This window comes from Notechis scutatus, chromosome 2, assembly GCF_049901735.1.
Source record: "Notechis scutatus isolate UNSWTSFEM ecotype Mainland chromosome 2, rNotScu1.2, whole genome shotgun sequence".
Lineage (NCBI taxonomy): Eukaryota > Metazoa > Chordata > Lepidosauria > Squamata > Elapidae > Notechis > Notechis scutatus.
Genome location: NC_142010.1, coordinates 41,827,044 through 41,841,383, shown reverse-complemented (window position 1 = coordinate 41,841,383; position 14,340 = coordinate 41,827,044). Strand labels below are relative to the sequence as shown.

At 38.4% G+C, this 14,340-nt stretch overlaps 1 protein-coding gene across 1 annotated transcript in view; it reads left to right on the top strand.

The window, feature by feature from the left end:
- Window positions 1–14,340, top strand: part of SUMF1 (sulfatase modifying factor 1) — a 73,545-nt gene that overhangs the window by 45,035 nt on the left and 14,170 nt on the right. Inside the window, exons 4-6 of the mRNA XM_087954607.1 lie at window positions 1,189–1,271; window positions 10,296–10,418; window positions 10,785–10,899. Of these exons, the coding sequence (XP_087810733.1) occupies window positions 1,189–1,271; window positions 10,296–10,418; window positions 10,785–10,899 (321 nt within the window). The remainder of the gene's footprint in view (window positions 1–1,188; window positions 1,272–10,295; window positions 10,419–10,784; window positions 10,900–14,340) is intronic.

The window sequence follows — 14,340 nt, the reverse complement described above, 5'->3', positions numbered from 1 at the left end:
CTTGGCTCCACTGTTCAATAATTATCAGTTGGAGATAAAACATACTCAAAAATAGTCTTCAAAAGAAAGCAATACAGTCCAAATTTAATGAGCAGATAGAGGTGAAAATAAAAACCAAACAAACTACAATGATGAAATTTCCACAACTGAACAGGAGAAATATTTAAATAAATATTTCAAGGAGATAACAAGGCACAGTCTGTTGGAAGGATGCCAACCAAGATAACCTCAAACCAAAATAAAACATGATTTGTCTCCAGCGTTTGCCAGAACGCAGGTCCAAACTCTTATGCAGTTCTCACACCTGAAGCCCATGAAGAGGATCAAGGCGCTCTCCTCCCAAGTAGACCATGTCTCTCCCTTATCCTTTCCTCCCTGTGTGCCCTAGGGTGGATAGGGGATGGGCCTGGGTTCTCCTCTGACTGCTCAGCTGGCCTCTGCCCTTCCCTAGCCTCCTCCACAACCTCAGAGCCACACTTCCACTCCCTGTTCTTCCTCTCCCTCAGAGTCAGTCTCCACTGACTTTGCTTGTTGAAAGCTGGCTGGGAAGGTTGCAAATGGTCATCACATGACTTTGGAATACTGCAGCCATTCTAAATACATGCTGTTTGCCAAGTGCCCCAAATTTTGATCACGTGACTGGGGGGATGCTGCAACAGTCATACCAGTGAGGACTGGTTATAAGTCACTTTTTCCAGTGCACTTTTAATTTTGAACATTTGCTAAGCTAATGATTGTAACTCAAGAACAACCTGTAAAGATATAATCACTGATATCAAATAGCATAAAGAAATTGATTTCATAACTGATTCTAAATTGGAAAGCTGAATTTCATCTATGAAAGATTTGAACTACTGTTTGAAATTATGTTAAGATACTGGCTTTTTCCGAAGCAAATAATTACCCTTTCCTAATTTGGATAACATTGAAACTATGGTTAATTTGAAGTGGGGGGTTGGTGGTCATTTTAGTTGATTTTGGTTAAATTGCTTACACTGACAAAAACCTGGATATACAGCAAATGTTTATTTAAATGGACATATGATCATTCAAATACCATCACTGAAAGCACTGAGTCATATGTGTCTTGTCTCTGTTTTCTTATTGCTAATGGCAGCTGCCTGATATAATTAGCTGGATGGGTAGGCCTTCAGAAGAACGCCAATATTTTCTTTGCCTGTTTTTTAGGTTGCAATTGCTCCTTGGTGGCTACCAGTTAAAGGAGCCAATTGGAAGCACCCAGAAGGCCCTGATTCTCATATCTTAAAGAGGTGAGCCCCAAACAGTATTTAGTTTCTACTGGTATTTTACTGAAAATGTACCAAAGTCACTGAGAGATACTTTAATACACTGAACTAAACATCACTAGACAAATAAACACAAACAAGTTGGTGTTGTCAGAATAAAGGAACCTATCTAAATCAGATTTTATTTGGGGGTGGGGGAGATTTCTTGTTAGAATTTCTTGTTAGATTGCCAACACAATCCTAAACTGCATTAATAGAGGGTTGGAATCAATATCACGTGAAGTATTAATACTGCTTTATAAAGCCTTAGTAAGACCACACTTGGAATATTGCATTCAATTTTGGTACCACAATGTAAAAAAGATGTTGAGATTCTAAAAGAGTGCAGAGAAGGTCAACAAGAATGCTTAGAGGACCGGAGGCTAGAACATATGAAGAACAGTTGCAGGAATTAGCTATGTCTAGTCTATTCTTTAGCCTCCCCCTATAGAATGATTAGGGGAGAATGATAGAAGTGTTTCAGTATTTCAGGGGCTGCCACAAAGATGAGGGAGGTCAACCTATTTTGCAAAGCACCAGAAGGCAAGACAAGAAATAATGGATGGAAACTAAGGCGAGAAGCAATCTGAAACTAAGGAGAAATGTCCTAATGGGGAAAACAATTAACCAGTTAAATGGCTTGCCTTCAGAAATTGTGCATGCTCCATCACTGGAGGCTTTTAAGAAGAGACTGGACAGTCATTTTCTGAAATGGTAAAGGGTCTCCTATTTGAGCAGGATTAGAAGACCTCCAAGGTCCCTTCCAACTCTGTTATTCTATGACAATCCCAAAGCTTACCATTGGCTGCAACAAGTACCAGCTGATGTTTCAAAGGTCATTGGTTTCTTGAGATATGCTACATCCCCTTGGTACCTTTTATATGAGGGAGGGGAGGTCCTATAACTTGCTAATCACTAAGAAGATGAATGTTTTGGTGTTGGAAGAGGTATTCATATGTAAATGTATCTACTCATACCTATCTGTCCTGTATCTGATAATTGTGGTTTTGCTTGCTTCTCATTACAGTTTCAGTAAATAAATACAAAACATATGCATGTATTGATTATGAAGGTTGCAAGGGTACAGGTAGTCCTTGATTTACGATATTGATTGTAAAGCATGACATCACATGATTGCACCACTCAGTGACCACAGTTCCTGCAGTCCCAATTGCTGCTGTTAGGCAAGGACTGCATGTGTCATTAAGCAAGGACCTCATGTGATTGCAGTTTCCAAGTTCTTGCTGTCTTTCCCTTTGGCTGCAGTGAATGTTGGAAATCAAAGATGACTTGCTATGACATGCTGTGACATCATAATTGAAGGCAGGCACTGAGTGTCTGGATCATGTGATTGTAGGGACACTGTGACAGCCAAAACTCAAGGACTGGTTATAATTATCCCCATCACAAATTTGAACAGTCACTGAAAAAGTGGTCATAAACCCAAGGAACACCTGTATTCAAATTTTGGGAAGGCTGTATTTTCGCTTTTCATTGAAATTTTAAGTTAGCTATTGGTATATACTTTATTTCTAGTGAATTATATTATCACATCTCAAGTATAAATTAGATTTCATTTATATTAATCAAACTACAGAAAACCACAGGATATAACTAGAATTATTTTATAAAGAAAATTTTAAAAGGTTGAAAGGTTAGAAACATGTGCATTCATTTATGCAAATAGATTTGCTCCCCACATTCAGTACCCCACCCTGTACCTCTTTTTATTAAAATAAAGCAAAAGTTTTAATATGAGGTCCTTATTTTTCCTGGATTTATTTTGGAGAAAACTATAAGCCGTGAAATGGCCTTCATTACATAGTATTAATCAGTCTCTTCCCCCTCAGGGCTGGTAAAAGCATTTGGCTTTTTTTCTTTTTCAAAAAATCTTTTATGACAAGAACCATATCATGATAATATCATCTTCAATGTACTTCTCTTACTTAGTCTCCAATGGGAAAGAATGAAAATGAACTGATTGCAAAAATAGAAGCATCCATTGTCATCAGGGAATTAAAGGGGAAAGAAAGAAAGGTCAAAATCAGTTCTAAATAAGTGTTCTAGATATCTGCTCTCTTTAACCTTAATGCCGTGTGAAAGTTTATCTTCCTGATCTAGATCATGACACCTACTTATTAATCTAAGTGTCCCAGACTAGCGTTCTGAAATGAGGACACTCAAGAAGAAGGGGCTATCTTCTACTGTGCTTAGAGCAAAGAATTCTCATTTCATACAACGTGGGGATGAAACAAGGGGCTCAGGTTCAGGGCTTGGAGAAGGCAGATGGGAAAGAAGGTTGTGAGAGGCAGAACTTTGGAGAGACGTGAGAAAGATTAGTACAGGCATTACAAAAAAACACTTTCTCTTCTTGGGGTTACTGTTTAGTTACAAAGTTTCAGTTAAAATGTATCTTTTAGAAGTCTTGTTGAAGTTTTACTGTAGATTCTTTTTAATTCCAGGCAGTCTCCTCCCTCTTCCAGATCCTGCCCTTATTCTTTTTCTCTCCCTTCCTGCTTATGAAAAAGAAAATTTTTAATGTCCAGAAATCTTTATTATCCCTTTGGCATTTTGTTTTATTTTCAGCTTAATTGCCTATTGATGTCAAAGCGGATTTTTCCGATTTCTTATTAAAGTCTCTTAGTTGTCAGTATAGGGAAGGAGAGAGAAGAAGAAGAAAAAGCCAAACCTTTCCCTTTTCACTTCCCTTCACTGCTTCCGACTCTTCTTTGGGAGCGATGTTATTTTTTGTAAGTTTAAATTCCAGGGTACTTTAGTTGTTGCTTTTACAATTTAACCTAGTCAGCCAAAACACAGAAATGCAGTAAAAAAGCTGGAACACACTTCCTCACTAGTCCAACACATGGAAGCCACAGGTCATAGCATCAACTTCAATGGCACCAAAACCCTAGCCACTATAGAAAACCCCAGCCACAGAATCATCAGAGAAGCCATAGAGATTGAAAAAAGACCAGAAAGCATGAATAGAAGAGATGATTCCACCAGACTGTCAATCATTTGGAAGCCTGCACTCACAAACAAAAAATTCTCCACACCACAAGCCAGGCAAACACCTGGGCACAAACAGATCCCCCCTGATACCTCCAGCTCAAACATACCCCAACCAGGCACCCAGATGAAACCTAGCTTCCTAACTAATGATAGCCGTCCATTTACCCGGAGCCAAGCTGCACTAAAGGCCTCCAATAAAGTAACACAATGTTGCCAGCCAATCAAGATACAAAAAGAGCCAAAAAACAGACAGAAGATATTAGAAACACCAATCAAGCAGAACACAGCAAACTCCAAGACCAATAAACACAGACCAAGACTCCCAACCAATCAGGATGAAGAAAAAACCATTCGGGCACAGCAATAGGCTGCCCCAAATTTAAATCTGAAACCACTGTAAAAGTCTGACTCACAGATGAACACAATACAGAAGCCTGATGATGGCAGATGAGATTCTGCCGAAACGTTGCTACAACTTTAAAAGCACAACTACAACGACGTGGGAAAATACCCGATCCTGCTGGGAGTTTTGACTCTGATGACTCTGAAGATGGAAGGTTGGAGCCTGCTGTGAATGTGGAGTCTGAATTATCAGAGGACACAGATGTGAGCCAGGAGGATGAGAGATTGTCGGAGAGACAATCCTCCCCAGAACCTTCGACTTCGCTCATGCCAGCAACTGATCCACAAAATGAGCCAGAGGCTTCTAGTGAGGAAACTGACAGATCTTGGCTTGACGCTAGAACTAGGAGAAGATTGAAACGTCAATCTGAAGGGAGGCGTCAAGCCAGACATTGATTAGAGAGACTGACACGCCCATCCAGGTGATTTAAGGAGGCGTGCTGACTCTCAATCTTTGCTTGGAAGCAAAGTGTTTGATGAGTCGAAAGGATACGTTTGGAGCGGCCTTTGTGATTTATGGACAATTCTGAATTGCCAGACAGATTCCGGGAAGTCTGCCAAGGACTGGAAAACAGTACTGTTTACCCTTTTGAGTCTGGTTTTGTTCTTGTTTGAATATTTTGAACTCTGGAACTTTGTATTCTCACCTGTGAACATAGGTGAGACATAAAAAACACACACACACACACACACACACACACACACACACACACACACACACACACACACATATATATATATATATATATATATATATATATATATATATATATATATATATATATATATGTGGATCTTTGGTTATTTGGGTTTTCTCCCACGTAAAATTGGAAGTATCTAGGCAGCGTTTCGATGAAGTCTCATTCATCATCTTCAGGATTGTGTCTTCGGCTCTGTGCTTCTCAGAGTGCACAGAGCCGAAGACACAATCCTGAAGATGATGAATGAGACTTCATCGAAATGTTGCCTAGATACTTCCAATTTTACGTGGGAGAAAAGATAGATAGATAGATAGATAGATAGATAGATAGATAGATAGATAGATAGATAGATAGATAGATAGATAGATAGATAGATAGATATTCTGTGTAATGTGTTGCTTAAATGGGATCAAATAAAACATTAAACTGTAGGTGTCTCTTTTGGAGGTAGTGGACAAATGCACTTTAGACTGATCAGAATCAAACACTGGAACTAAGACAAAAAGAGACAAGGTTAAATGATGGGTAAGAATGGTATATGTGTCAGTCCAACAAGATAGACTACTAGACCAAGAAACCAATGCCATATAATCAGAATTACTACTTCATCCAAGTTCAACATTAACTCATATCCTTTTTCCTTATCCTTACCTTACCTTCTTTTCCCCCTGATTCCAAGGCCACGCCCTAAACCCTATGTGAGCCTGATGTTCATTTCTTATTAATGAATTACATTATGAATATAATTTATGAAAAGCTTTCTCAGTATCACTTCCTTTTAATAGCTTAAATGAGAACCGAATAAAGACTGCTTGCAGCACTCTAATAATAGTCTGCAGTCTCATTTAGAGATACAGTAATAAATTGTAAGACAGAGAAGCCCTTGCAACAGCCCCAACAACTGAAGACTGTCCAAAATGTAGTAATCTACCTACTCACCTATACTCCTGTCAAGATTTAATAGGCAGAATAATCTCTTCATTGACTAAGATTAGCAATAGACTGAACCCTAGTATATTGTGTCTGATTCTAAGCAATCCATTATAGGATGGATAGTGATAAATTAGAATACATTCAGAAAAGAGCATCTAGGATGATAAGGAGTTTAGAAAGAAAAACATATGAAGAACAATTAGTTGAGTAGGATATGTTTAGCCTAGAGAAGATAATGCTATGTGGAGATTTGATAGCTTTCTTTAAGATTTTAAAGAACTGTTTGCAGCAAGCCTGCTATAAGCACAAACATGAAGAGCTTCTGAAGTTCCCACAACGGAGGAATGGTTCGTGAAGATGACAAAAATTGCAGAAATGGCAGTTTACTTGTTTGATTAGAGAGAAGACAACATTTAGTGAGTGGAAACTCTTCGTGGACTTTTTGCTAAGGTCCATTCGAATAATTTTAGTGATTTTTATTGGCATATAGTAGTTCAGTTTTGAGTATCCTGTGAGTAGAAAACCTAGGTTTCAATGTAAATAGAGATACATCATAAAACAACAAGGAAAAGCTATTGCTATGCTATAAAACAGGAGAAATCATGAAAACGACCCATCGGGCCTCAGAGTTGCCTAATGGAAAAATGTTAGGTTACATTGTCCTTGTAAAATACACGTTGCTAGGTTTGACTATGAAAATACAATTGCTATCTGTCCTATGAGATATTAGCATGCGGCACTTCGTTTAATGATTTGGGTAGGACTAGCTCTGCCACAAGCAAACTACATGTGATTTGGCCATATTTGCCCATGCTTTATTTATTTTTATTTTTATTTATTTATTTGATTTGCCAATTGTTTACAAGATAATTATAAGTGTATACATAGTTGTGAATACATGAAATGGGTACATATAAGAAAAATAAAAGAAGAATAAGAGAAACAATAGGACAGGGACGGTAGGCACGTTGGTGTGCTTATGCACGCCCCCTACAGACCTCTTAGGAAAGGGGTGAGGTCAATAGTAGAAAGTCTAAGGTTAAAGTTTTTGGGGTTTGGGGAAGAAACTACAGAGTCGGGTAGAGTATTCCAGACATTGACCACTCTATTGCTGAAGTCGTATTTCCTGCAATCAAGTTTGGTGCGGTTAACTTTGAGTTTGTATCTATTGTGTGCTCTTGTGTTGTTATGGTTGAAGCTGAAGTATTCATTGACAGGTAGGACATTGCAATGTATGATTTTATATACCATGCTTAAATCAGACCGAAGACGGCGTAATTCAAGGTTTTCTAGTTCTAGAATTTCAAGTCTGGTGGCATAAGGTATTCTACAACGAGTAGAGGAGTGGAGAACTCTTCTTGTGAAATATTTCTGGACTTTCTCAATTGTGCTAATATCAGATACGTAATGTGGGTTCCAGACTGATGAACTGTATTCGAGTATTGGTCTAGCAAATGTTTTGTATGCTCTGGTTAGTAGTGTGATATTACCAGAGAAAAAGCTACGTAGGATTAGGTTAACAACTCTTAATGCCTTTTTGGCTATGTAGTTGCAGTGGGCTCTAGCACTTAGATCATTAGAGGTGAGTATTCCAAGGTCCTTTACAGAGCTTGGGTCATCAACAAGATCTTGACTATTCAGCTTGTATTTTATTTTCTGATTTTTTTTGCCAATATGTAAGACAGAGCATTTATTTGTTGAGATTTGAAGTTGCCATTTGTTTGACCATTCTGATACATAGTCAAGATCTTTTTGTAGGGTAGCAGTATTGTCTGTGGTATTGAACAGCTTTACATCATCAGCGAAAAGAACGCAATTGCTCTTAATATGATCACAGAGGTCATTTATGTAGAGTATGAAGAGAGTTGGTCCTAGAACACTGCCTTGGGGACACCACTATTGACAGGTACAGAATTTGATAGGACGCTCCCAATTTTGACCATTTGTTGTCTGTTTGCCAGGAATGCTTCTATCCAGTTATTCAGTTGTCCAGAGATACCATAGGATTTTATTTTTTTAGGAGTAGTTTGTCGTGTACCACTGAATCAAAGGCTTTACAGAAGTCTATGTAGATTGCGTCTATTGCTTTGCCCTGGTCGAGTTCTGTCGTCCATATGTTTTTGCAGTGTAAGAGTTGCAGATTACAGGATAGTTTTTTTCTGAAACCAAATTGTTTATTGGAGAGTAGGTTGTTTGTCTCTAAGTGGAGGATGATGGATTGGTTAATAATTGATTCCATGACTTTACAGGTGACGCAGCATAAGGAGATTGGTCTGTAATTTTCAACTAGGCTTGGGTCTCCCTTTTTGAAGATGGGGATGACTGTGGCTTGTGACCATAGGTTAGGCAAGGAGCTGGTCCTGAAAGATTTTTCAAAGATTATGCTTAGAGGTTTGGCTATGGCAGTGGATAGCTTTTTTAAGAAGTAGGCATATATTCCATCCGGTCCAATAGATAGTATGATAACATTCTCTATACTCAAATAAAAGCACTGGTATTTCACAAGAGAAAAAATAAATAAACATGTTGCTCTCTTTCAAAGACCAGAAGTTGATATTTGTTTTATATCATCTTTGATTTAATATTTGTTGCTGACCAAAAGTATGCGTCTTTGAACATGTATATGTCAGTGTGCTTTATTTTCAGATAATGAAATGCTAAAAAAGTTCTGAGTTATTTTTATGATTTGTTGTTCAAAACCATTGTCATCCAAGTTACGTAAGAGCATATTGGCACATTCATAGAGACATATAGAATAAATCCTCTGCCTATATACTTGGACTCTCTGCTGGGGTGTATTCCCTTCCTCCTAATATTAACTGGATTGAAAAGGGATTATATGTCCTTGATTAGCTAGAGAAAGGGTGACAGGTTCATATGTTATGCTATATATTGAAATATAACACAGTACTGGTCTGGTTTGGAAAAGTGATCAGAAGCTATGCTTCTCACAACACACTAGTTTTATTTGCAATGTGTACGCCATTTTTCAAAAGCAGTTTTAGTTGTGATGTTGTGCAAAAGAATAACAGAAAAACAGAGTTGAAAGAGGTCTTGGAGGTCTTCTAGTCCAAACCCATGCTCGACCAAGAAACCCTATACCATTTCAGACAAATGTGCTCAATCTCTTTAAAAAAAAAAAAAAAACACTTCAGTGTTAGAGCATCCATGACATTTGGAGGCAAGAAGTAAGCAGGCTTCTCAAAGGCCTGAATCAGACAATTAAAAGCATCATGTGTACTGCTAACACATGACATTTGGTAGCCAATTTATTCCATTTTCCTTTCAGAAGCATACAATTAATACCAGGGATGGGATCCGACCGGTATAACTGCCAGTTCTGTTGCTCTGCATCACGCACACATGCATGAGTCGCACAAGTGCAATTTACGACCTGCTGAGCTGCCCGGACAGCTGAGCAGCGCTGCTTGCAAGTTTGTAGCGGTTGGAAAAGCCCCCTTTTCCTGCTTTTTCAACCGCAGCTGTGTTGCGCAAAGCAGCTGCGGTTGAAAAAGCAGGAAATAAAGGTCAGGTAAGAGCCCGGGCGGGTGGGTGGGCCAAAAGAGCAGCAGACATACAACCATAGAATCTGTTTGCTGCTTTTCAGAGCAACTGGTTCTACAGAAGTGTACAGAACCGGTAGCTACCCCTGATTAATACTACCCTTTCATTTGTTATTCCCATTTTCTTTTTCCACAACCTTTGTAAGCTGAACTGCTTTACCTTTTGCTATGTCTGATTTTTGTTTTTTAAAGTTGTATCCATTAATTAGATTGAAACTAACTCTACTGAGGGTAAGCATCAGTGTTTTGCCTTTATTGGTTTTGTTACCAGCGCTTGTTGTGTCAAACAATTCTGTGGTTTGGTAACATATTCTAACCCTTTTGCAGAATCTTAAAAAGTGGCCAGCCCTCTTTTGCTTTCCTTGCTGTACCATTGGCTTTGTCTGTTTATCTCTCAGGCTGGATCATCCAGTTCTTCATGTTTCTTGGAATGATGCTGTGGCCTTTTGCAGTTGGGCAGGAAAACGGTTACCAACTGAAGCTGAATGGGAATATAGCTGTCGGGGAGGTCTTGAAAACAGGTTCTCATCATTATTATCTAATTTTCCAGAAAAATGAATTAAGCAAAGAAACTACTGTGTATCTTTTACCTAGTCTGTAAACTAAACAATCACTTTCTCCCTAGAAGTTAAGTTAATCCAGGTCAATGATAGTGAGTTCATTGTATTATTAATGCAAGCTGCCAATATTTACATTTAAGGGGGGGGGGGTGTCCGTTCTTTCTTTATCTTTCTGTTTCTCTCTCTTTTTCTCTCTCTCTCCCTCCCTCCCCTAATATGCCATTAGCTAACGATTTTTTAATAGTAGTCTTTTTTTATAGTAATATGATTAAACAGTACAATTGCACAACTGCCTTCCTTAACTTTTGTCTATGCTTCTTTTGACAGACTTTTCCCATGGGGAAACAAACTTCATCCAAATGGTCAGCACTATGCAAATATTTGGCAGGGAGAATTCCCTAGAAGCAATACAGAGGAAGATGGCTACAAAGGCACCGCACCTGTAAGTTAGTGATACGATAACAGAATTGAAGGGACCTTGGAGGTGTTCTAGTTCAACCTCCTGCTCAAGTAGGAAACCCTACACCATTTCAGGCAATGGTTGTCCAATCTCATTTTAAAAACCTCCAGTGTTGGAGCACTCACAATTTCTGGAGGCAAGGCATTCCACTGATTAATTGTTCTAACTGTCAGCAAATTTCTCCTTAGTTCTAGGTTGATGGTCTCCTTGATTAGTTTCCATCCATTGCTTCTTGTCCTGCCTTCAGCTGCTTTGGAGACTAGGTTGACCTCTTTGTGGCAGCCCCTCAAATATTGGAACACTGGTATCGTGTCACTCCTAGTTCTTCTTTTCATTCAACTAGACTTACTCAATTCCTTCAAGTGTTCTTCATATGTTTTAGGCTCTAGTCCCTTAATCAACCTCATTGCTCTTCTCTGTATTCTTTCTAGAGTTTCAACATCTTTTTTGTATCATGGTGAACAGAATTGGATGTAATATTCCAAGTGTGGTCTTACCCAAGGCCAAAGTGGTACTAACACTTCAAATAATCTTGATTCTATCCCTCTGTTAATGCAGCCTAGGACTCTGTTGGTTTTTCTGGCAGCTGCAGCACACTGCTGGATCATATTTAAGTGATTGTCCACTAGGTGTCCAACATCCCTCTCTCAGTTGAGCCAGGTATATGTAAATCATCAGGTATATCAGTAAAGATGGATCCCATTTGGGAAAATAGGCTTGTGACAGCTATGGCCATTTTATGTTGGGTCTGCAGCAGAATTTTGTCTCTCCCTCTCCCAAAAAAAGCTTTTTGTGGTTCTTTTTGACTTCAATGCAATCACTATTGACCATTTGAGAAAATTGGATGCCATTTGCAGGCATAGTTGTCCTTTCTAGGGAATGAGGCCTAAGAAATGACAGGTGAATTATGGTGGTTTTGTACAAAGTATCTTTTAAAATGAAGGGAAATGTGGATCATTTACCCTCCCTATGGGCCAGAGTAATTTTGTATGGAAGCATATAATAGTGCTACCCCTAAGTTAGGAACCTTAAAGCAATTTAAAACAAAAGGTGCAAGGATCCTACAAAATGGTAATGGGCACACTTTATATAAGAGAAATATTTCTTCTCGCACAGTGCTTGGATAATCTGTAGACAAACAGGTCAGGAAAATCTGAAGGAAGTTAACACAGGGATAGCGTTTTAAATCAAGTTGTTTTGAACTGTAAAAGCTTGTGCATCCCAAGAGATAGCCTGCTTCATTTATTAGAGTGTAAAATCATCTAACTACACCATTAAAACATTGGTGCACTCAATAATTTAACAAGGATACAAAGAGGTTAAGAGATGACGGTCAATGAAAAATAATTCATGATTTTACTTTGTATCTAGCTGTTATAATAGAAATAATTTTTCTAATATGAACAATTCCTGCTGGATTGGATCTCTGTCCTTGTCCATCCATCTGTTCTCATGGTGGCCAAGGAAGCCCATTAGACTCCTAGCAAATGGCCTTTAGTCAACATCCTTCCATAAAGCATTGTGACTATAAGTAAAAAGGAGAGCCCAAATAACATAATTCCATGGTACAGAAATTAGAGTTTCCCATTAAAAAACAGAAAAAGCTTATGTTCAACAAGATATATTTTTATTTAATTCTGACATGTCTTGCTGTGAGTAGAGAGTAGGTAAGCAGTAATAGACCTTAGTTCAAATACAACATTTAAATTAGATTCCACTTAAATTAAGCTTGATTCTTGATAAATTTATGGACACATCCTTGTAGTTTTCCTGGCAACAATAAATCAACCAGAGGTTAGGCAAAAAATTAGTGTGAAGCATCTTTTGCTGTTATCTAGCAGGCTTCTGGATATTTGGAGCCCAGATATAGTTACCTGGGGAAGGGGATATCATCTGAGATCTCAGAGTGTGCCCCCAAATCTTGTGTACGCCTCCAAAGTCTCTACAAAAGTTCCCATCACTTATCCTTTCTGGTGTGATCTATTCCAGCTCTGGCTATTCCATTATCTATGGTTAGTATAAATATCAACCATAAAGAAAGAGTTACTTTCAAAAGTGTAGTAATTTACATTGTCACTATGTAAGATATTTTCAACAATCACCAGTTTTGAACTGGTAAAGAAGAATCACTAAGAAATGATCCCCTGCCATTAAGCCTAAGGATAAAGGGAAGGGGAGGGAAGGTTGAGAAACTTTTTAATTTTCTTCTGGTGAAAAATAGAGAACAGGCAGAGAGAGCGGAGCTGCTGACTCTATGTATTGATTGCAACCTCACCCCTATTAATTTGTAGGAAAAAAAGTTAATGAGGTACATCTGGCATTTCTCTCCTATGTCTGCTGGATAGAGAGCTTTGTAGTGCACTTTTCTCTTGTAACAAGCCGTTCTCTAATCACAAATGTCAGGGTCAGAAAAAAGGCAATTTATAACTGAACTGTCATACCTGCACATGTAATGAGAATGAGTTGTTTTGGTCCTTAATACTGATGTATTTTGATTATCGCCTACCAAAGAAAAGATCAAAGTGCTGTTTTGTTTCAAATGGATTGCTTTGCCTCCTCCATTATTGATCCAGGCCTAACATAAATTCTCACAAACGATTTCCTGTGCATGACTGTGTATTTTTGAGAATTGGATAGGAAACTTCTATTCATGCAGTAAAAGGTAACCTATTGATATTGTTCCGTATTTTAAAATGTTTGTAACAACTGTGTCAATTGGCCAGAGTTGCTGATAGTCTGGCACCATATACGTTTAGTGTATATTCTTTTTGTGGTTGCTCTCAGTCAACCAGTTGCTTTGATTAGGTTTGGTTACCAGCTGAGTCCTTCCCAAGGACGTGAAATAGGCACATGTTGTTGTTTGATGGTGTTACAGGTATCACTGCAAATTGTAAACTGTTCCAAGTAAAGCAGGTTTTTTTGCAGATGATGGGTGATTTTGTCAATACCAATGGTGTTCAAGTGGTGCTCCAGGTGTTTTGGTTTTCTACCCAAGGCACTTACTATTACTGGTATTATTTTTGCTTTCTTTTGCCACAGTATTTATTTGCAGGTCTTTATTTTTTGTTATTTTCTCCAGTTCTTTCTCTTTTACTTTGCTGTCTACAGGTATTGCCACATCTACTATTCAGACTTTTGTCTTTCTTATTAGCATTGGTTAAGTCTGGGGTATTGTGTGGCAGGTGATTGTCTGTTTGAATTCTAAAGTGCAAGAGCACTTAGGTCCTTCATTTTCTATCACTTTCTTTATTTTGTGGTTCTACCACAAATGATATTTCTTGCAAATATTCCAGTGTACCACTGTTGCTGCGTTGTCATGCAGTTGTTGTCTATTTGTATGATCTTCTTGCAGCAGGTAACTAGGTGGTCCACTGTTTCTTTAGCTTCTTTGCAGAGGCAGCATTTGCTCTCTGTGGCTGTCTT